The 21849-nt window shown below is 39.4% G+C and overlaps 1 protein-coding gene across 1 annotated transcript in view; it reads left to right on the top strand.

The window, feature by feature from the left end:
* Window positions 1-21514, top strand: part of dsf (nuclear receptor dissatisfaction) — a 37243-nt gene extending 15729 nt beyond the window's left edge. Inside the window, exons 3-4 of the mRNA XM_017613793.1 lie at window positions 16436-17781; window positions 19718-21514. Coding sequence (XP_017469282.1) covers window positions 16436-17781; window positions 19718-20200 — 1829 coding nt within the window. The 3' untranslated portion in view covers window positions 20201-21514. The remainder of the gene's footprint in view (window positions 1-16435; window positions 17782-19717) is intronic.
* The last annotated feature ends 335 nt before the right edge of the window (window positions 21515-21849 follow it).

The following is a 21849-nucleotide window of genomic DNA, read 5'->3' as shown; positions in this document are numbered from 1 at the left end:
CATCATCGCCTCTTGACATGAAAGCAAATAAGTTATTATATGAAAATATGACAAGGCATGCACACCAAAGTTTTCTTTGCCGCAATGCGGCTCACCAACGCGCCCACCTCATCCATATCCTCCACCCGATACGCCGCTACGCGCATAACTCTCCACATTTCTCGCTCTCATTCGGACATAAAATATGTTAAACGCTGGTATTCAAGTGGTTTATGCTAATGGCTTTCGCTACCACAAAGAAGACGTTAATAAAAAGCGTGAGCCAACCACGACGTCAAGGCAGCAACCGACCGCGCACCGCGCAGCCAGGTTACTACAGAAAGTGGCGCTTATTACTGGCGTGTTTTCCACCTCTGCCTCCTTAACACTCCATTCTCTACCATTGCCTCTTCTCCACCTTTTTCTCGCTTCGCTTGCCTGATTTCTTGTTTGCATACAAATTATGTTGCTGCTACTAATGTTATTTGCACAAAAGCTCGAAGAAAAGAGCGTACAATGATCTTTTTGTTGTATTTACGCGGCATTTTAAGCGGATTTTCGTATTTTACAAAAATTTTATTTGAGTGATTTGTTGTTGATTCAAATAAGCGCATTCCATTTTTCATGCTTTATAAGGTCCTGGCGCAATGTATGTGTGTGTGTGTGAATGTGAATGTGAATGTGAATGTGTCGCGGGGTAAGGTCTTCATTACTTATTTTCTTCGCTTCGGGCATTTGAGTTGAAAAGTGATGTCAAATGATGCATCAAATTATCAACAACATTAGCGTGAATGAGTTTTATGAAGCGTAATGCGATTAGGGTCATTTCAAAAAGTGAAGGCAAGATATGCTCGAATATTTGTTTGTGCGGGTGGAGGTGGTGAGAAATAATGGGGCAATGTGGGATTTTTCTTCACATAAAAAGTGCTTTACGTCGATTGTCGCAACACAAGCGGACAAGGCCTCAGTTCTTCGGTCGAATATTGCAGAGCACTGTAATTTCATTATTTTCCAGGCAGGGGACTAATAGTGGCCATATATTGCCCCAAGTCCTCCATTTCAGCCTAATAGGGTATTCCTCTACCGCCTTATTCACATTTTTTAAGATTCACCTTGATTCACCTAAAAGCTCTGGCAAAACCCAAACAGAAAATAGGCCTTGGCCGCAAAAAGTGAAACGCCGAACCACAATAAATATGGGTTATTCACACCATTTTGGACATGATGGACTATGTGGTTAAAGATTAATTTGTTGTTGAAGCGATATAAAAAGTATAACCACGCAGATAACCAGATAACCAAAAGGAATTTTCACAATTTGTAAATATAATAAGAAGTCTCAATGGACACGTTTTCTTGTTTTAGTCAGATCAACCTGTGTCCCATCGTTCGATCGGCTTTTTTGCTTCGTCTCTTTTCTGCTCTCATCTGCTTTTTCAAGTGATTTAATTTACCTGCTAAGAAGTGGACGTTCGGTCCAGATTTTCGTATTTATTTTTGCCGTAACTTTCTTCGTTCGTTGAAGGTAAGTATTTGCCTTGTTTTTTGTAGAGTTTCTACCTTCCAATATCTAACATTCTCTACACTCATATCTTTTTGTCTATTTTCGAAGAAGCATTGGTAGCAATTTACTGTTACGGCTAGCCTAATAGACTGTCAATGAATCTCTACGCTACGCTTGTTGTGAGCTTATTACTAACCTGTTTTCAAGCCACCGTCGAAGATTGAAGAAATGTAATTTTTTCTTCGGCTGCGATCAGAAAGTTTGCTAGTGGTATTTTTTTGTGATTAGTCGTATGAAAACAAGCAGCTAAGTTTTATTTGGTCTGTCTGCCTAGTCAACTTGCAGTCGGAATACTCCTTCGAATGGCTCGGTAGTCTAGTTAGGCAGTGGATTTACTAATATATCCGGATGGTTCTGATATTGTTAAGAGCAGATTAAAGATTTCCCCCGCTGAGGGATTTATTTAAAGTCAAAATTAAAATCGTTTGCAGTCTTCAAACTTCCTATAACGTAATGCAAAGCAGGGTTTTCTAACTTTTGGTAAATATTTTCGTACACATCTTCCAGTTCGCAGTCGGCTTCAGTCCCCCAATGTTCCCTACTTCCACCGCTACATAGTAACGTAGCCTTCGACAGTAATTAATAATTACAATAATGAACATCTTTCTCTTCTAATGACTCGTTTGGGCACGCACCCTTAGCTCTCCGGCAAATCTTCTCACCTCTCTGTGCGCTTTGCTCTAAGGCTATCTATCTGCCGCGACCGCAACGAATCACTTCAAGTGTTTTTGTAATTTCACGCTTTATTATCGCAATTGGCAATACGCGTAAAATACAATCTCTTGAAAAACTCGCTCAGCGTGCGCACAGTGTTCTCGTTTGATTTAATGCCGGCCGTTGTCTTAACGAAATGTGATTTTTATTTCAACATTAGGTGGCAAATTTTATAGCTAAGTAATTATTTCAGTCTCCTGTTCGAGTGGCAATGAAATAATTTTAAAATTTTTTGCAACATAATGCAGCAATTACTTGTACCTCACTGCAAGTGGTTCGTAGATATTTTTCGCTTCTCTCTCGCTTCCCCTCATTTATTTATTTATATCTTCTCTCATTTATTTTTTTAATTGCAATTTGCAACTCTTATTTATTTATTTATTTATTCCCATTTGAAGTGGATTATTTTGCTTAAATTGATTTTTTGGTTCATTGTAATTCTATGTAATTAATACAGCTCAACCCCGCACTGCCAAAGTTCAGCCTCACTCCTTCAGCTTCGGCAGCGCACAGTAGCATTTGCAGCACCCTCACTTTGGCGGTCACCCCTCTATGGCTTACCATCCGGGTTGTTGTCGTCTCTTCAACGCACCATACACGACTTGGCTGTGAACCGCACAGCTGTTTCACTCGGTTCAGTTCATCATTGTTGGCTGTTAATGTACTTCTTCGCTCTGCTTCTTCAGCTGTCGTGCGCTGTTTTGCTACCCTTCTCCTGCTTCTACAAATGTTTTTCTCGCTCTCCACCTTTTTGTTTCTTATCATTAATTTTTGCGTTTTTGTTCTTGTGCGTTTGCCTTTTTTTGCGGTGTTACACATTCTCAGCCATCAACGGTTTGACAGCCACACTTTGTGGCATACTGACAATTGCAACTTTTTTCCTCTCGTGAATTTGGCCACAAAGCAGTCAGGCATCCTTCGTTCCGCGCGCCTGGTTGGATGTTTTGACATTTGTTGTGCGTTCGCTTGCGTTACCACTCGGTTCCGCCTTCTTGTCTGCTACACTTTTTGTTGCGTGCAGACGTTTATGGATTGAGATTGCGCCACCCCTTCGCTTTACTATCGTCCAACTCTAATTAATTGATTAGCTTCGCTAAATCGGTCAATATGTTTTATGGTCTGGCTTGTCTTTGGTTTTTCACCACTTTTCCACTTCTCGGTCATCTATGGCTTTTCCATTTCTGCTTTCACCTTTGTTAAATTTTTTCCTTGTGGTTTGCTGAAGTGTAATGAGCTCCTAATTAGATTTAGAAAATGTTGCTTTTTCAATGAGTTTTTCACATCTGCTCGGTGCCTGCTGCTTGGTACTCGATTGTGAAATATGGCACGTGTCCCCGTTTTTGGTGCAGAATAAAAAATGCTGCTTGTTGTAAATAGCTCTTTTTAGCGAAGGTTGTCCAAACTACGTGATTCTAATCTTTCGAGATGTGCATTATGTGCCTTATGCTTTAACTATCTCTTTAGATCTTTCATTGAACAATCTAATCGAATGCTCCAAATAATGGAGCTAACTAATAAGTATAGGCCTCTTATCTATTCGAGTGAAGAATCTGAACCACACAATGAATAAAAAGTTTACAAGAAAGTATTTAGTTGTATAAAGACTGTCGCAGCATAGATACTAAGGTGTTCGATTATTCGCCTTTTACAAAAACCGGTTTTCGAGTTATTCAAAAAATGGCAATTTGAAACAAACCGGTTCCCGAGGTTCAAGTTAAGAGGAAACCGGGCACACCGGTTTAATTTTGCATATTTTCTCTACAGTACCACATACTGTTAAAAATAGTTAAAGCTTTATGGCCTTATTCATAAAAATTAAAATATATTTCTAGAGCTCTGTAAAGTGGCATTTTCATAAAAAATTTCGATTTATAAAGCAGTTAAAGTCTTTCTTTATTTTTTATGAATTTCACTCTTAATTCGGTTTGCCGATCTTAAGAAGATGAGATCGCTAAACAATAGTCCCTTCTCGGGAAAAATTCGAGACTGTCTTGGGAATAAGAATACCACACCCACTGAACCAGACCGACTATATAAATAAAGTATATTAAAGGGGGCCCATTCATCGAAAATCAGTCAACACCCCCGTGGTTTCTCACCCACTGAATTCCATCATCGGAGACCAAAGCCACACATCGCAGGCGAAGTGCTCGAGTTGTGTCGTCAGGCCCGCGATACTTTGACACAACTCCATTCTGGATATTTTAGCAGACGTCAGTCCAATTTAATAATATACCCCGATGACACTTTACATGGCCACTTACATCAGCTGATCTAGCATTCCTGTCCGTATGGCCCAAAATGAACAGAACATAGTCCGATTCACTGATTTAGGCAGAGCTTAGTAAGCTGCTACAAAGTGAGGGATGCTCGGCTGGTTTTCCTTTTGTTTTTTATGTAATGTTCTGCTGTGGAAACTGTCCAGTATCTGTACATATAATATAACTGTAGCAGGCCGATGTCGGAACATTATAGAATTTAAAGAAAAATTAATATGGAAGGGCTTTATTAGAGCAACAGAAGCCAAATCAACCATTTTTAGAATTTTTTAATTGAATGGAGTTTTCCCTAATTGTATTTCTATTGGTTAACTGAAAGCAGATTTATAAAAGCAGAGGAAATAGAAACCGGGTCTTTGTGACAAAGCTCTGTGGAACAGAGAACTCTAGTAGTTAGGCCAAAAGTGCCAGCCTTTTAGTAAAGGGTTCATAGGTGTTGAGGCTTGAAATACGAACTACTTTCGCCAAACACTAAGAAAGCGGCATTGGTTTGCTCACATCAAGTTCATAGTAATTGTTGTACAAAAATGTCTGATGAATTTAGGCAAACCTACGTAAGCTTCCAGAACAAAATTTTTATCAATATTCGCAAAGGCTTCGATTTCAAATTAACAGGATGAGACCCTCTGATTTTGAGACATCATCAAAACCCTAGTTTAGTCAGTATTAACGCAAAGATGAGATCTTATAATTGTTGTCGAAATACTCTGCAGAATTTTTTTCTTTCATCTCCATGATTAACGATTCTGTGTTAAAAATATTTCGTTTTCATCCGTTTGCGTTTTACTTTTATTTTGCTTAGGTAAATTTATACGTACATACATACATATATCTACAAATACATATATGTATCTATTTCCCAAGCTATTCTATAAATCTTAATATTCATGCATTTCCCAAAAATCGCTTTGAGCAAACTTGCCTTCTTAAGAACACAAATTAAGCCGATTTTATTGACTAACTTAAAAGACAAAAAGGTTAAAAGCGTGAGAAATTTCACATTTGTTGGCTTTATGCCCATGCATATGTGTGTTAATTTAGTAAATTATTATACATATACATATATGAGTACATAAATAACTATAACTTTTTCAATTTGCGTAAACACATGAAAAGGAACTAGCTGACACATGTGGAAATGTGTGTGAATTTTCGGATGACCCAGTATGAAATATATGCGACTTGCGGAGCACAAGCAAGGCCAAGCTATATATACCCATCCAGTTAAGCATATAAATAAATAAAGTGAATTTCATCGAAATCGGCCAAGCCGTTAAGAATTTAAATGTACGCAGCCAGATACCGAATTTTTGCATCTAAAAAATATGCTTTTTCCTAAAACTCGTCATAACCAATTCCTAGTGGGTTGGTAAAAAATATGCCATAAAGACATTTTTTCATTGCATAAGACTTGCAATACATTTGCCGAATATTAGCTCAGTGAATTCATGCAGCAGTCACTGTAGTGGGTGGTAACACTCGGATCATTGTCGTCCTGGTGACTTTTATTTGCCGCTGTTAATTAATTAAGTGTGTATGCGTGTAACAATCGTACACAGCAATCGATTACATATGCATGCATGTATCACAGTTGGAGCGACATGTATGTACACTAGAGCGGGTCAAATTTTTTGCATCAAAGGCACATCGCGATTATGATTATTTGGGTCATTTCAAGCATTTTTGCCAAAGAAAGCCTAGGTCTAAAATGAATTTTGAGCCAGCGATTTTACTATCTAGTTTTTTTTTTTTTTAAGTGGCTCACCTGTTGAAACAGCTGTATTGAAAACTAGCAAAAATGTTTATCTGGGGCATTTTGGGGTCGAGGAATCTATTTCTGGCATTAATTTTTTCTTTTGAGGGCCGCCAGAGGGCGCTTCCGTACTTTTTTTTATGCTTCTTAACGCCTTTTTTCCGAAAATCGACAACATTGTTGCGAAAATCCACGAAATTTAACATTCTGATATTGCAACTTAAATTTTTAAATAGCCTAAAATATTCAGCGTTGAAAATTTTTATTTTTTTTTATTTTTGTTTTGTTTTATTTTTTACAAAACAAATTTTTTTCTTATTTTAATACATTATTTTAATTCAAAAATTCAACTTAAAAGATAAAAACATATGAAATGCAAATGAAAAAAAAAACATAAACCGTTTCTAATGTTTCAATTCTTAAACACGTATAACGTATTTTTCTTTAATATTATGTTGGTAATACTGTTTATCGACATATTGTATGACAAATGACATGTGTGACAGCATGCCTTTTCGTTTTCATACTGCGCTTTATCATTTTCATACTGTTTTTAATATGTAAAATAAAAAAAATAAAAAATAAAAATAAAAATTTAAGTTGCATTATGAGAAAGTAAAATTTCGTGGATTTTCGCAACAATGTTGTCGATTTTCGGAAAAAAGGCGTTAAAATCCGATAAAAACTACGGAAGCGCCCTCTGGCGGCCCTCTAAAGAAAAAATTAATGCCAGAAATGGGTTCCTCGACGTTAAAAACCCCCAAATACACATATTGGCTAGTTTTCAATACAGCTGTTTGAACAGGTGAGCCACGTTTTGAAAAAAAAAAACTAGATAGAAAAAATCGCTGGCTTGAAATTCATTTTAGACCTATGGTTTCTTGGGCAAAAATGCTTGAAATTACCCAAATAATCATAATCGCGATGTGCCTCTGTTAATTTTTTTGGGCCCCTACAAATCGACCAGCCCTAATGTACACACTTCTTTACACTCAGGCAAACGCGTGAGTTGGCAAAATATGAGGGATGACATTTTAATCCAATACTAATCGCATCTATGCGAAAGTGAAGGACTCACATGACAAAATATTTAGGATATAATACCATATGAGTGCATATATATATGTACATATATGAGTGTATGCACATTAGGTTGTTTCAAAAAAGTTTAAAATTATAATCCCTCACCCTCTAGGATTTTTTAAATGTGGCAAAAAGAATACCCATAACCAGGGAACGGATTTTTATGACCCAAAAACCTATAAAAATAGGCAAAAGAAAGTAACGAAATAGGCTGGAAAAGGTACTAGAAATAGCAAAAAAAGCAAAGAAAGGTACTAAAAAGACAAAAACTGAAAAATAACACTGGTTTACAGAAAAATTTCCAACGGACGCCACAACATATCCAATTGCTATATAAAATTGCTCGCTGATTCCCAAAATCGAGTTAATTTTTTATTATGGATAAGTTTTCGAGACATTTTCAGACTTTTTCAAGGAAAAGCTATAGAATTCCTGAAAATCAATATTTTTCGATCGCCAAACTTTTTTTTCTCTTCAGGAGACTTTCATTAATAATACCAAATTGTTTGTTTTACATTTTTTTTATATATATTAGCAATTTATTATGGGTCCCCCATTGCATTTTTTCGGGGTTCTTAGGGGAACTATAAAAAATTGCGAATATTAAAATGGCTAAATAAACAATTGGTATTGTTATTGTAAGTCTCTTAAAGAAAAGCTTTGAGGTAGTTCTAAATATATATATATATATATATATTTTTAACAAAAAAATACGGGTATTCCTTTTTTTTCCATTTAAAAAATGCTAGGGGTAAGGGCTTAACATTTATAATTTTTTTCCACCCGGATGTATTTTTGGACCACCCAAATGTACATACATGCGTACGTGCATATGTGTCTTGGCTTAAGCTAACCTACAGCGGTATACAGTGGGTATACAGGCAGCATCATAAAGGGTTACCCGGGCGATGTTGCAAGGCGCTTCCAACAAGTAAACATCACTTGTTTCCAAACATACTTAAAATACAATACATACAAACAAATAAAACGCATCAATAGCAAACACTTGACATTATTCTCACCTTTGTGACATTAATCGTAATGCTTACTTTGTTGCTTACGTTGTTGCTGCTATCGCCTTTGCCTGATATGCTTTTATGTAACTAACTGCAAATGTTACAGAATATGTACTCACCTAACAATTGCCACGTTTAGCCAACAACTATCTATGCCAACCGAGCTTCGCTGGTGGTGTTGGTCCATTTATCATAAGCGCGCATTCGTGAATTGATGAGCTGCGGTTGCTGACGTTGATGCGATTCTTAATGGTTGAGGGTTGAGTGTAAATATGTAATTTAGCTGTAACGCCACCTTTGGTATGCTGAGACATGAAAAATATGAAAAGTGTAGTTGCCTTAAGAATTTCGAGCAGATAGGCGATACGAATGTAAACAAGACAATTTGTCTTCTTAATCTTTTATGGAAATTCCACAATGTCTTGCTTGCCGCTTAGCTATCGGTGAAGGTGTGCAGCCAATTGAGTGCTTCCTCAATGCCAACTCTTTCCGACACACAATACAGTGATCTGCAAGCTTAAATTTGCCCTGGATAGAGACTACCGCACAGAATACCCCTTTGGCAATCTTTAAAGTCCTAAAGGTCATTGGTCCTTCCCTTTAGCTGTTGTTACAGATCTGCGATTTCAATAATGTTGTAGTGTCAAAACCCGCAGTTAGCTAGTCACCCAGTGTCCCTATGTCTGAACGCAGCACGCACAGCAACGACTCATCTTGCAATGTCGATTGGTGCTATACTGAGTGCCCGACATTCAGTGGTAGGGGGTGGGAGTATTTTGTAGTGTACCACTGTTTCAAACAAGTTCGTCCTACTATGCAGTAATAGTTTTTAAAGTGCCTACTAGATAAACCTATGCCTTTCGAGGAAGGTGGAATGATTGTTCCCTCGATAGATGGAAAAGGGCCCCAAATTCTTCCTCACCCACTTGAAGATTGTATGCAGAGCGGTTTCGATAGACCTACATACCCTCGCCTGTATTGTCGTAAGCACCATTTAGGCGACTTTCGGTGATAGATGCAGTTTTATATTTTAAAATAAGATCTTTCGATTGGATATATCATTTCCGAGACATTAACTGAAATTTTATCGATGACTTAGTACAAATTGGAATGAATGAAACTTTGGAGGATTTTTTTTTTTTTAATTTGAATACAATGTACCTATGTAGATATATATGGTCAAAATTTTGGGAACGAGAAACGAGTGAAAAAAAAAATATTTCTCTAACTCACCCGTCAACCCAGGATATATTTTGATTTGATATATTTACATACATCTTAAGGCATCTAGAAACAAGTGCCGATTGACATCCAATGTATGCGGTGCGCATTCATTTCTCTTGTATGTACCTCGCATGCGATCAAAATGGAGAATATAGTCTAGTATAGTAGGTAAAATACGTTAAATACCACATAAATCGGTTTATTAATTTGTCATCGACGTGTATTATCCAAAATTTAATATTTTTATAAATAATATTAAATATTAAATAATCGTAAAAAATATGTTCAAGAAGTATGAATTCTATAGTTGTCTAAACTCCATCCATTGATATTTGGGCCCCTTGTACACAAACGATGGCGAAGAGATGATAATTTGGGTCACCCACAAAAAGAAATGAGTTTTTATTTAAATTGTCCAGTCCAGGAACTAAAGCGGAATATCATCGACGCTTGGGAAGAAATGAAAACTGTTTATCGAAAACTTTACGGACTTAAAAAAAAAAATACTGTGAACTAAATGTTTGTACCTCGGTTCCTGCTGAGCGCCTTTTTTTGCAAAAGCTGGTGCTACTGCCACCGAGAAACGCAACCGCTTAACAATAAAAAATACTCGTTTTATAAGGCTATTTTGCTTTTGGAGCTTATTATCAGGATGAATGAAAATCTTTTCGATTTTACACAACGTTTCACAAATATAAAAAGAAATATACATGCGACTATATCGTTAAAACCAAAAATTTTGAACATATATAAATTAATTTTAAAACTTGTATTTTTAATAGTTAAGCTTCATTAATAGAACGCAAAGATATGTGTTCATATACACACATGTATGGAAAATAATCCTCTGACATACTACATATATTCAGCCAGACAAAAGTGAAAACGACACTAAAACGTTTAGGTAAATACGCTCTTCTTAAAAGCTATTAAACAAACAAGCCTCCAACAACAGCAACAGCAACAGCAACAAAACCGTTACCTAAATGTACTCAAAAGAAGGCAAATTACCGACGCAAATATGGCAAATGACTGAGTGTCTAAGTAACTGATGAAATTTGCCTAGAAATGCAACAAAGCGTAAATTTGCCAAAACAGAAGTAAAATGCCAACACGTGAAGGCGAAAATATATATATATGTACATATGTATATGTTTGCGATTTCTTGTAGACGACTTTTTGGGGCAAGAGTGTTGTTGTTTACTTGTCTTGTAAGGAGTGAAATCATATTGTCCTTTGAAGGCTCGACTGGTCGTCTACAAGACGTTGGGTGATGTCAAATTACAATCTTGTAAATACATATGTACATATATACATAGTTGTAGTTGGTTAAAATACACGTAACTATGTTTGGTTCAAGTGTTTGCTTTTATTTTTGTCCAATGTTAAAATGCCAAAATGTCCTTTTCTTTCTTGTTAAGCAAATTTTTGCTTGTTTACACATTTTGTGCTGTCCTGCCGAAAAGCGCACCTTGTTGTGTTCGAGTATGTTTGTGTTTGTGTGTGTGTGTGTGTGTGCCTAAATTACTTCTCAACTGCGCCTCAAAGTCTGCTACAAGAAATGTAAATAATTGCCAAAAGTGTTGCTATGTACTCTGTGTGCATACATTTAGGCGCTTAAGCCTTTGGACGCGGTATAGCACAGCTTGTCACCTCCTCGAAGTATTCTTCATGGCACTTCGAGACACTCTTTGGTGTCTTACTGAAACGTAGTTAGTACTTAGTTGCATACCATAAATATTGAAATTAGTAAAGTGCTAGAAAGAGATGGCAGTTGTGTTTGTTGTTGTTTGTCTTGTATCCGCCATGTTATGTGGCTTCACTGCGGCTTTTGGCGGCTACTTGGCGGTTTTGCGTTGTGGCCTTGCCTTTGATTTGCGCCAGTACTTTTATGCAAAATTCCTGTATACTTGCAAGAACAATGAAGCCTATTGTGCAGAAGCAAAAACTTTTTTTATAAATTGGGAATTCGCAAAACCCCTTATGAGGTGCTACTAATCAAAAATCAAGCAAAATCTAGTTGGAGGCGTTGAGACATTGTATTTTGCCATCAAATGGTTACGCTTCCAATGCTGGATCTTAATGTATTCAAAGCTAAACATATGCCTAACTGAGGGCGCAATAGACCCAACGTTGCAAAGCACATCCTCAGTTATATAGGCCTATCAGCGCTTTTTGTGTGTTTTGGACATGCTGATGGGTATTCCTACGTTCAGCCTTTCTTAAATGTGTTTTTATATTATTCTCTAAAAAAAAAAAAAACATAATCGTTCAGCTAACCGCCCGAAGTCTGAAGTTTTCCACGACACGACTTTTGCATTGCCCAACTTTGTTGCGGCAAAATTGCATTGCTCTCACTTTTCCTTTTGAGAAATTATAAAATCAAGAATTATTCACCAACACCCTCGAAGTCTGAAAGTTGTTTGCTGCCTTAAAATTCCCCAGCCAACTTTCTCGTTCCTACGGCATAACTGTGAACACAGTCGCTATGCAGCAGCCAGCAAGTTTCGCAATCAAGCATTACTTCGCCCATGCCATTCCCTCTGCTCTTTTAACCAATTAATATAAAAGTCTATTTAAGTTTCCCCAACTTAACCGCATAGGATGCTGATTAAAAACAAAAACAGAAAAATCCGTATTTGCTTCAAAATTAAGTTAAAAAAAAAAAAACACTCCATAAGTGGCAAATGCCACACATTCTCAGTTGCTCTTACGCTCGAAAGGGTTAAAAAGTTGCTACGCCTTCGCAAAGAATTATGCCAGTCTCGCACTTTTCGCTGCCACTTGTAGGAACTTTTTATGCTTGCGCTTTGCTTTTAACTTTCCTTTGCTGCTTCTTTCTGTGTTGGTTTTTTTTTTTTAATTTTTCTTTTTTTCAACGCATTTTTATTCGCCTTCTTTCGATTTCTTTCGTTTGTCATCAAATTGCCTAAAGTCTTTGCAATCAACAACGCATCGCGCCGTTTCACCGCATTGCGGGTCTTTCCCCCTCTACCCCAGTTTCATAGGCATATAATCGCTCATCAGTTGCATGAAAATTTTATGAGCTCGCCACTTTAGCGTAATTGAAAAATTTGATCTTCCAAAAGGCTTTGAGGCTTTTCAAAAAGTTATTGCAACAAAGTTTTTTTTGGTTCTTTAATTTTTTTTATTCTGAGTTGTATGAAGGAATGGAAGGAAGCTAAAGCATTGTAAGCTATGAGGAAATGAGAAAAGCAAGTGAAAAATTATGCTGAAAGTATACATATGTACATAAATACCACTTAAAGAATTTCAAATTTATCTTGAAAATCATTAAGTATATTTTTCAAAAATATTGCAACAATAAAAAAATTACAAATAATAATAATACCAAAATAATAACATTTTGGAGCTTCGAAGGTTTGTCATTGCCTACCGAGGGGTGAAAACAGGAATTTAAGCTTGGTCTAACACTTGTCCATCTATGTATGTACATACATGTGTACATCTTCTTCTTCTTCTTATTTGGCACTGCAACCAATTTTGGCCGAGCACAAAAAAATTCGCCAGTTGCGCCTCTTTTTTTGCGAGATTGCGACAGTTGTACATCCAGAGTGCAGAGAGGTCCTTCTGCACATTTTTCTGCCTAACCCCAAAAACTGTCAGTGTGAGACTTTAACCCGCTGAACCTCTCACCGTCTACGTACCAATTCCCGTTAGGCACTAAGCTCCGTTAATGTTCGCATGATTCCAACCGCCCTTTGTCTTGGTCGATATTAGGGATGAGGCGATGTGTCCACCTGCCTTTTGTTGCGCTATCCCACCACGCTTGTCATTGCGATATGCTGTTTTGTCTTAATAAAGAGGTGCGAATTTCGTGCTCCTTGCGCTTAGCTTTTCTTTTTTCACTTGATTCCTGTGCCAAGAGGTCAAGTGGAAGCATGCCGCAGATGACAAGTGCTGCGTCTTCCGAAACAGTTCTGTATGCATAGCATACTCTTAGCGCATATAGACGATAAGTTGCGTTCATACCCTGAACATACGATGATCATTTAAATGCGTCGAACCAGATTGTAGCTTCGTACAAAAGTATAGATCTAACTACTCCGGCTATTACTAGTCCGGACTGCTGCTTCAGTCCCCCAACGTTGGCCATCACTTTGGACAAAGATGACGTCGCTCTCGCCGCCTTCTCGTTAACGCAGTTGAGATGATTTGGGAAGCAAAGGCGATGGTCTATTAATACCCCGAGGTATTTTACGTAGAGTTTTGATGCGCTTGGTCCATTGTGTTCGTGGGCGCCCTTTCGTTTGTTGTCCACCCATGGGTGCCGAGTCGTAGGATATTTTCACCGAGCCTCGTCATTCGTGCGACAATATGGCCAAGCCAGCGCCATCATTGCATCTTTTGCGGTACTTGTCGCCCACTCGAACATCAACAAAGATCTTGTGTAGAATAACTCTCTCGAAAGCCCCCAAAGCCTTCTCAGTTTTGTTCGTGCTTTGACATTTGTAGAGCGTAACGCTTGTTCGTCGAGAAAGGGCTAGGTCTTTCAATTGCCTACCGCACTCAAAGTTGCACGTGTTGGTAGTAGTTATCCTTAGCTTGATCTCCGGGCAGAAATTGTTGCTGGATCCTAGGTAGACAAAGTCCTTCACGTTCCCCCGACAGTACGTAACCGGAACGATCCTAATGTATATCTGGCCAAGGACTGTCACTCTCAGCATCACTCCCCGAAAACTCTTTGTGGAATTTCAGAATCCTTCACTATTTCAAAGTTATAACTGCCAATTGCAACGAATGTCCGACAACCCCAGGTACTTTGTGTAGTCCTCGTTCACCGCTAGACCAACCTCTTCAGCTTCTTTTTCTAAAATGGAAAATGCTACGCTAATGTTCCTGGTTGCAAGGCCGACGATGGCGATATCATCTGCATACGTCAGTAGCGCCGTGCTTTTGCTGTATTAACCTCGTTTGGTCTCAAACGGCGCGAAGAAGTCCTTCCTAATTTGAGCGAAGCTGAGTGTTGTACACCACGTCACTCTGCGTACAGACAGCTTCTCTTCGTGCTATTGAAAGCGGGAGTGTATTATCAAAGATTTTACGAACTGTGAAAATCTGGTCGATAGTGGATTTTCCAGGTCTGAAGTCGCACTGGAAAGGCCCAATCAGTTGGTGCGTGAAGGGCTTCAGTCTTCCACGTAGTATCGTTGGAATAAAAGCGCAGACGTCGGCATATCCCTTCTTATGGATTGGACAAAGTGCACTGAGATTCCAATCTTCGGGAATGTATTCCAAATTCTGCTTAAAAGCTGGTGCATGCGCTATGCTGATTAAGTCGACCTAAAAGAAGATGAAGAAATAAACGCATTTTACTGAAAAAATACACTGCCGGCAAAAACTTTTGGCACAGCAAATTTTTCACAATTTTTTCTAATATTTTTCCGCCAATTTTTGTAAAAATATGGTTCATTCTACAACAAAAAAAAATAAATAAAAAATATAATTCCTAAACTTTGTGCAAAACTCGCGGAAATTCAGCAAATTTTTATACAAATTTTCAACTTGTTAACCAGATTTTTAGAATTTTTCATGCAAATTTTCAACTTTTTAATCAGATTTTTTAGAATTTTTTTGAGTATGCAGTTATGCAGCCCTAGTAAAAAAATGCAAGTTCGGAGTTAGTCAAAAATCGCATTAATTTTTTAGATTTTTTTGTTTGCTGAAGGTGTTTTGCATTTTTTCTATATAAAGTACTTTCAAAAAAAAAAATATATATTTTGTATGGAGGAGACTGCGTGAAAAAAATTGCCAAAAAATCAACGTAATTCCTAGCTACTTCAAACTTGCACTTTATTATAAAAAATTGATTGTGCTCTTAATCTGCATACTTAAAAAAATCTGATTAAAAAGTTGAAAATTTTCATGAAAAATTTGCAGAATTTTCGTGAGTTTTGCACAAAGTTTAGGAATTATATTTGTATGTTTTTTGTTGTAGAATGAATCATATTTTTTATAAAAAAATTGGCGGAAAAAAATTAAAAAAAAAAATGTTTGCATATATTGTGAAAGATTTGCTGTGCCAATACTTTTTGCCGGCAGTGTACATATATTTTCCTCAATAGGCCACTAGTCTATCAAGCTGCTCTCGTACATTTGCATAAAAATTCGACGCTTTATTTAATCGGAAATCAAAAACAACAAAAACAGAAGATCTAACAACGCTCCACTCACGCTCCACCGCACAACATCTCTTCAGCGGGTTTGTTTGAGTTTCACGCAACTTCTAACCAACTTTCGATTTTGCCTTCCTCTTACGAGTCTTCCATTTTTCGATGCGAGTATTGGGATTTGTTGCCTTTTGCTGATTTAGCACGCACACACTTTCGCATTAAGCATACCCGCGCGCAAACTTTTCAAGTCAATCAAGCTGCTGGAAAAGCTTCCAGCGAAACGAGATGCAAATGTGGCAAAAATACTCGCACAAAATCAATTCAAGCGTATAATTGCGATAATCTGCTTTTAAGTAGTTAAATAAATAAAGTTAATTTGAATCAGATGAAAATACGTTTAGGGAAAAGAGGTTCACGGCTCAGTTGAGAAGGCAGAAATTGGGAGTAAAGTTCTTAAAGGAGTGTGGAAAATGTTAAAAGAATTGTGTAGCTGCTTGGGATTGAAATAAAATTTAAAGCCAATATCTTGATCTGTATTAAATATTCTCTTATCTGCCGGCGGGCTTTATAGTATATGTATGTATGTATATTCTTGTTAAGTCAATGCATCATATTCCTTAAATATCAACTAACTTTCATTTTCGAAACCAATTTCTACTTCCTTATAACGATTTCCTACCTCTTTCTAGCCGTTCAGCATGAGCGTGGCCCCCGCAAGCCAAAGCTACATCCACAGCTGCACCACCATCATCCCCACCATCCGCATCATCATCATCACCATCATCACAATGGTTTGGCGGCGCATCATGCTCATCACCATCCCGGCCACCATTTGCCCGTCTCGCTGGTGACCAATGTGTCAGCCTCCTTCAATTACACATCGCACATTTCCACCCACCCTGTGCAGGGTTTCCAACCACCAGCACACCCAACCGCCTTCCATCATCCCGGACATGCGCTGGTGCAACATAATGCTTTGCAAAATGGCGTACCGCCACATCCACCATTGCACTTTCCGCCACATCTGCTGCCGCACATGCATCACAATCTCATCGCAGAGGCCACGAGCAAGTTGCCAAGCATGTCGTCAACAGCGACAGCTTCTACCGCTGCCACCATTGTAGGTGCGGTAAGCGCTGCAGCGACTGTCGCTCCTCATCCACCGCCACCCAAGCATATGCCATTGTCGCTTACGACAGCGGGCAACGGCAGCAATGTTTTGCCCACTTATGACCTGACAAACAGCGGCGGCTCCTCGGGTGCACCCAGCGGCGGTGCTGCTAGCACCACAAGCCTAGAATTCTACGCCAAGTCAACGATGACCACACACAATTACTCCTCACCCTCACCCACGCCATCCATACAATCCATTTCGAGTATTGGCGGCCGTAGTTCGTTGGGCAGCGAGAGTCCGCGCGTAAATGTGGAGACAGAAACACCTTCGGCCACACCGCCTGTCTCGGCGAGCGCTTCACCGGTGCCCTCACTGACGGACACCAACGCCACCGGCGGCCCAGCTTCACCGATTATCAACATTAATGGCAATAGCAACAATAACAATAGTGACGCGTTGGACAACAACAACGACAACAGCATAAACAATCATAATTGCAAGCAGAGCAGTGGTGGCAGCAGCTTGGGTGCCAGCAGTGGTACACCATCGCGTTCGACACCACTGTCCAGCCACTCGCCACCGGCTAACCAGAGTGGCAGCGCCGGTGTTTCAACAAATTCAAGCTCGTCAGCTGCGGCTGCCGCTAGCCAGGCGGCAGCGCTTTATGCTGCCCGCCAAAATGGTTTTCTCGAATTGTTGCTCAGTCCGGACAAGTGCCAGGAGATCATACAGTATCAGGTGCACAATTCGATACTCTTCCCGGCGCTGCCACAGCAATTAATCGGCGTCGATTCGCGGCTACTATCGTGGGAAATGCTGCAAGAGACAACTGCACGTTTGCTTTTCATGGCTGTGCGGTGGGTTAAGTGTTTGATGCCCTTCCAGACGCTCACCAAGAACGACCAACATTTGCTGCTGCAGGTGAGTTTACTCGCATTTTTCTTTAACTTTTTTGTTCAATTGTTAAGATGTAAGCTAGTGAAACACTGTATCTGACAGCCCGTTCCCAGCAAATGCTATCCTCTCCTTCTTTGACGGGGTAATGTGTCTTAGCAAAGAACGGATATCTTGATATTCTTTATTACAAAATTAAGTAGATAAACGGGCTCCTTAGCGAACTTTAACTTCGTGATGTAATCGCATGGGTTCCCGCATTGTCAGCTTAACGAACATCTTCGACGGTCTGCAGCAGGCATGAACGACCGTGCGACCTTTCATGCCAAGATTTTCAATCACCGATGGCTCTGCTGACTTGAAGCTAATCTGTGTGAGAGCGGTTAGTAGGTTGTCCAGAGACACGGCGTCGAGGGAGGCGTAACCGCTCAAACCAAGCACATTCTTAGTCTACTTGTGAAGCGGTCTTGAGACAGTCTTGCTGGCGTTCTCTACGGGTGCGCCACAGAGCATAGCGTCAAAGACTGGAGTAAGTGTGTTACCCAAGGGGTCATTTGGGTGTCGTAAACCATTTATAAATGATCTTGTTGTAAAACTGATAGACTCAATGCTGAAACCTGACCTTTACAAAGCCCTACAAGATAGTAATACCTGAAAGGGATACCTGTAAAGCGCGAATCGGCATGTGGGACGGCGTATATGGACCTAGATTAAAAAAAAATCGTCCCGTTGGGCATATACCCAAAAAAAAAAAATGTACTGGTGAAACTAGGGGCCAGTAACAGAGTAACCCTGTGTTGGGTTCCGGGTCATGAGCGAGTTTCGATGGCAACGAAAGGACTGACACTCTAGCGAAATGCGGTGCCTCAGCCTTTCTTTGGACCATCTAGAGGATGCACAGCAGAGCTCCTAAGGGGATGGGAGGACTCGCAAGTTACAACCCAATGGCGCACGGCAAAGGGCAAAAGGCAGTCCAAAAGATTCATAACTCCTTCTCGAGGAATCTCCGAGCGGCTGCTAAATCTTAGTAGAGAGGGTTTAAGAACTCTCACCTGATACCTGCCAGGACACTGAGGGATGAGATACCATCTGCACAAAATGTGACTCTCTGAGGAGACGAACTGCAGGTTTGAAACCTCGGAGTATATACTTATATACCTTGAAGAACGACTATCATCTTAATCCAGAATCTGAAACATGAAACCCTCCAAAGTTCTTAATTTCATTAATAACCTAAGGTTGGAGAGACTTGATAAGGCGTAGCACAATAGATCTAGCTGGGTCGCAGCGCTATATATGCCCCAATAATAATAATAATAAGTGTGTAAAGAAGTGCACTTCAGATTTTATTAAGGACAGCTCGGGCACACACTCTAAACTACTGTAATATTTTTTAGCGAATTGCAGCATGGAGTGATCCCAAGCTTATTTTGCGTGAGATGTCCCATCGCGGTACAGAGTAACTAATGTCGTTTACATGTCATCCACATTATTTGGCCTCTTTCTTTCCAGAATTATTTACGACCAAATATTTGACACTGTCAGGGCAGAGAAGTGCCGAATATAGGAATAGATCCGTCTTACTATGATTAGGTACTCAAATAAGACTGGCTATCTTTGCCTTTCGAGTAGGAGTGTTGCGAAAACGACAACCGCTCTGGTGGAAACCTACCGATCAATCAAACTTTCCAGCGCCTTTAAAACGATAGAATAGCTTATTAAACTCGTTAATGCGCCGAGACTTCTTTCCACCCTTCTATAACCCCTACCTAAGAAGCTGATATCGATAAGGGCAAACCAATCAATCAAATCAAACAGTTGTGCATGCATGCAAGAGACCTGTTCCAGCTTTGCCTGTATAAAGTTCCCGTTTTCTAATATATAGTCTTATCAATTAATTGCGTAATGTCTTGTTTTAGCAGCCATTTAAATAACTTTCTTTCTCACACCCACGCTGCCGCAGGAATCCTGGAAGGAGTTATTCCTCCTCAATCTCGCCCAATGGACAATTCCACTCGATCTCACGCCCATCCTCGAATCACCACTCATCAAAGAGCGCGTGCTCCAAGACGAAGCCACCCAGATAGAGATGAAAACCATACAGGAGATACTCTGCCGTTTCCGCCAAATCGCGCCCGACGGCAGTGAGGTCGGCTGCATGAAAGCCATCGCGCTCTTCGCACCCGAAACGGCTGGCCTCTGCGATGTGCAACCGGTAGAGATGTTGCAAGATCAAGCGCAATGCATACTCTCCGATCATGTGCGGCTACGCTACCCACGACAAGCGACGCGCTTCGGACGTCTACTGCTGCTGCTGCCCTCACTACGTACCATACGTGCAGCTACCATTGAGGCGCTCTTCTTCAAGGAGACCATTGGCAATGTGCCCATAGCGCGACTCTTGCGGGATATGTATTCAATGGAGCCGGCGCAGGTGGACAAGTGAAGTGCAATGCGACGCATTGGAAATTAAAGTGAAAATAAAATGCGAAAAATTATTATTGTTTGAGTGTATAAGGCATACATGCATATGTGTGCAGAGAGGGAAAAAACTAAAATTGCAAGCATTTAGTTGTAATATGAAAATATATACATGCATAAGCAAGGGCCTAAGCATGAAGCAGCCAAGCGAAAGTGGACGTTGAGGTTGGTGAAGTGAACGTAGAGGAGGGTGGCGGCTCGTGCGACAGCTAATGCCAGTGCTGCTGCTCCTACCGGTATTTAATGCAGTCAGCATTGACGTGCGTGTGTGTGCATGCGAGTTGGCGCGCAGCTGACGGAATTCACAGCGCCTCCGCTTACGTGCCACCGCTGCGCTGCTGATTCTTCTTCTTCGTACAAAGGTGACAGTATTATGGCATGAACGGCCATCATCGTTTGCCGTTGTCAATGGTGTTCTTTTCTAATATCGCAGCGTCGCATTGCCAAGCATTCTGCAATTGAGTTAATACATACATTTGCGCTCATATGTGTGTGTGTGTGTAAAGGCATAACGGCAAAATAAAAATTCCAGTTAGAAATAAATACTTGTGTGTGTGTGTGTGTGTGTGTGTATTTGTGTTGGCGCGCGGGTGCTAGCAAATGATTTATTCCGCTGGCAATTTCTTTATTTATTTTCCATTCGACATTTTGCCCGCGAACCTCGTCATTCCCGTCCTGCTTTCTGTTACTCTCATTCAGTGCTAAATCTTATATTATTTTTTTGCAATTTTTTTTTTTCTATTTTTGATATCATCATATCACATCTCACCTGTGCCACCCACCAAAGCTTTCAGCTACAATATTACCCAGCACTGATGCTGATTGCTTGCTTCTAATTTTGTTTTTTTTTTTTTTGTTCATTCCTGCCAATATCCGTCGGCTATTTGTGCTCAATCTCGCTTTGGAAAAATGTATGGACTCTACATTTGATATTTTAAATTTATGATTTTTCCCATCTTCCTCACTTGCCGCCACCTGCCGCAGCACTGCGCCAACTTGCGCTGAGCCGTTATGCGCATCGCATTTCATTGCGAGTTTAGAAGTAATGAAAAAATAACTTTGCCGCCGGCGTTTCTAAATTCAATTCAATTGGACACTCCAACGGCAGCGCAAATGTAAAAACAGTTAGTCAGAAAAAATATGGATGAAAAAATAAAAATACAAATTGCAGTTGAAATAAATTGTGTAAAATTTTGCTACACCTCACACAGCTGCGCGCAATTGTAATAGCTTGTCGATTTATATGAAGCTGATTTCGTTTTTTTTTTTTTAATGTAACTGTTTTAATGATTTTTAGGCCATCAAAAATCAGCTTTTTTCTTCTTTATATGCACACAGAATTCGCATATTTTTTCAAACACCTAAAATTGCATTTTGGCACCAAAAATGTTAAATATGAAGGTTATAAAATTAAATGTTAACGCTAGAGTTGTTATTTTAATGCATCAAGAAATATGGTGCACACTTAAAAAATGACGAAAGGTATCAAAAAACGCAAAATCAAAAATATTCAATAATAAAAATAAATAATGTGAAGTAGCGATAATTCGCTGTGGACCATATAAATTTGTAAACTACTATGTACAAACTGAAAAACTATGACTAGAAAATTAT

Source organism: Rhagoletis zephyria, unplaced genomic scaffold (genome assembly GCF_001687245.7).
Source record: "Rhagoletis zephyria isolate East Lansing unplaced genomic scaffold, Rhagoletis_zephyria_1.1 Rzeph_scaffold_00718, whole genome shotgun sequence".
NCBI lineage: Eukaryota > Metazoa > Arthropoda > Insecta > Diptera > Tephritidae > Rhagoletis > Rhagoletis zephyria.
This window is presented reverse-complemented; position numbering and strand designations above follow the sequence as displayed.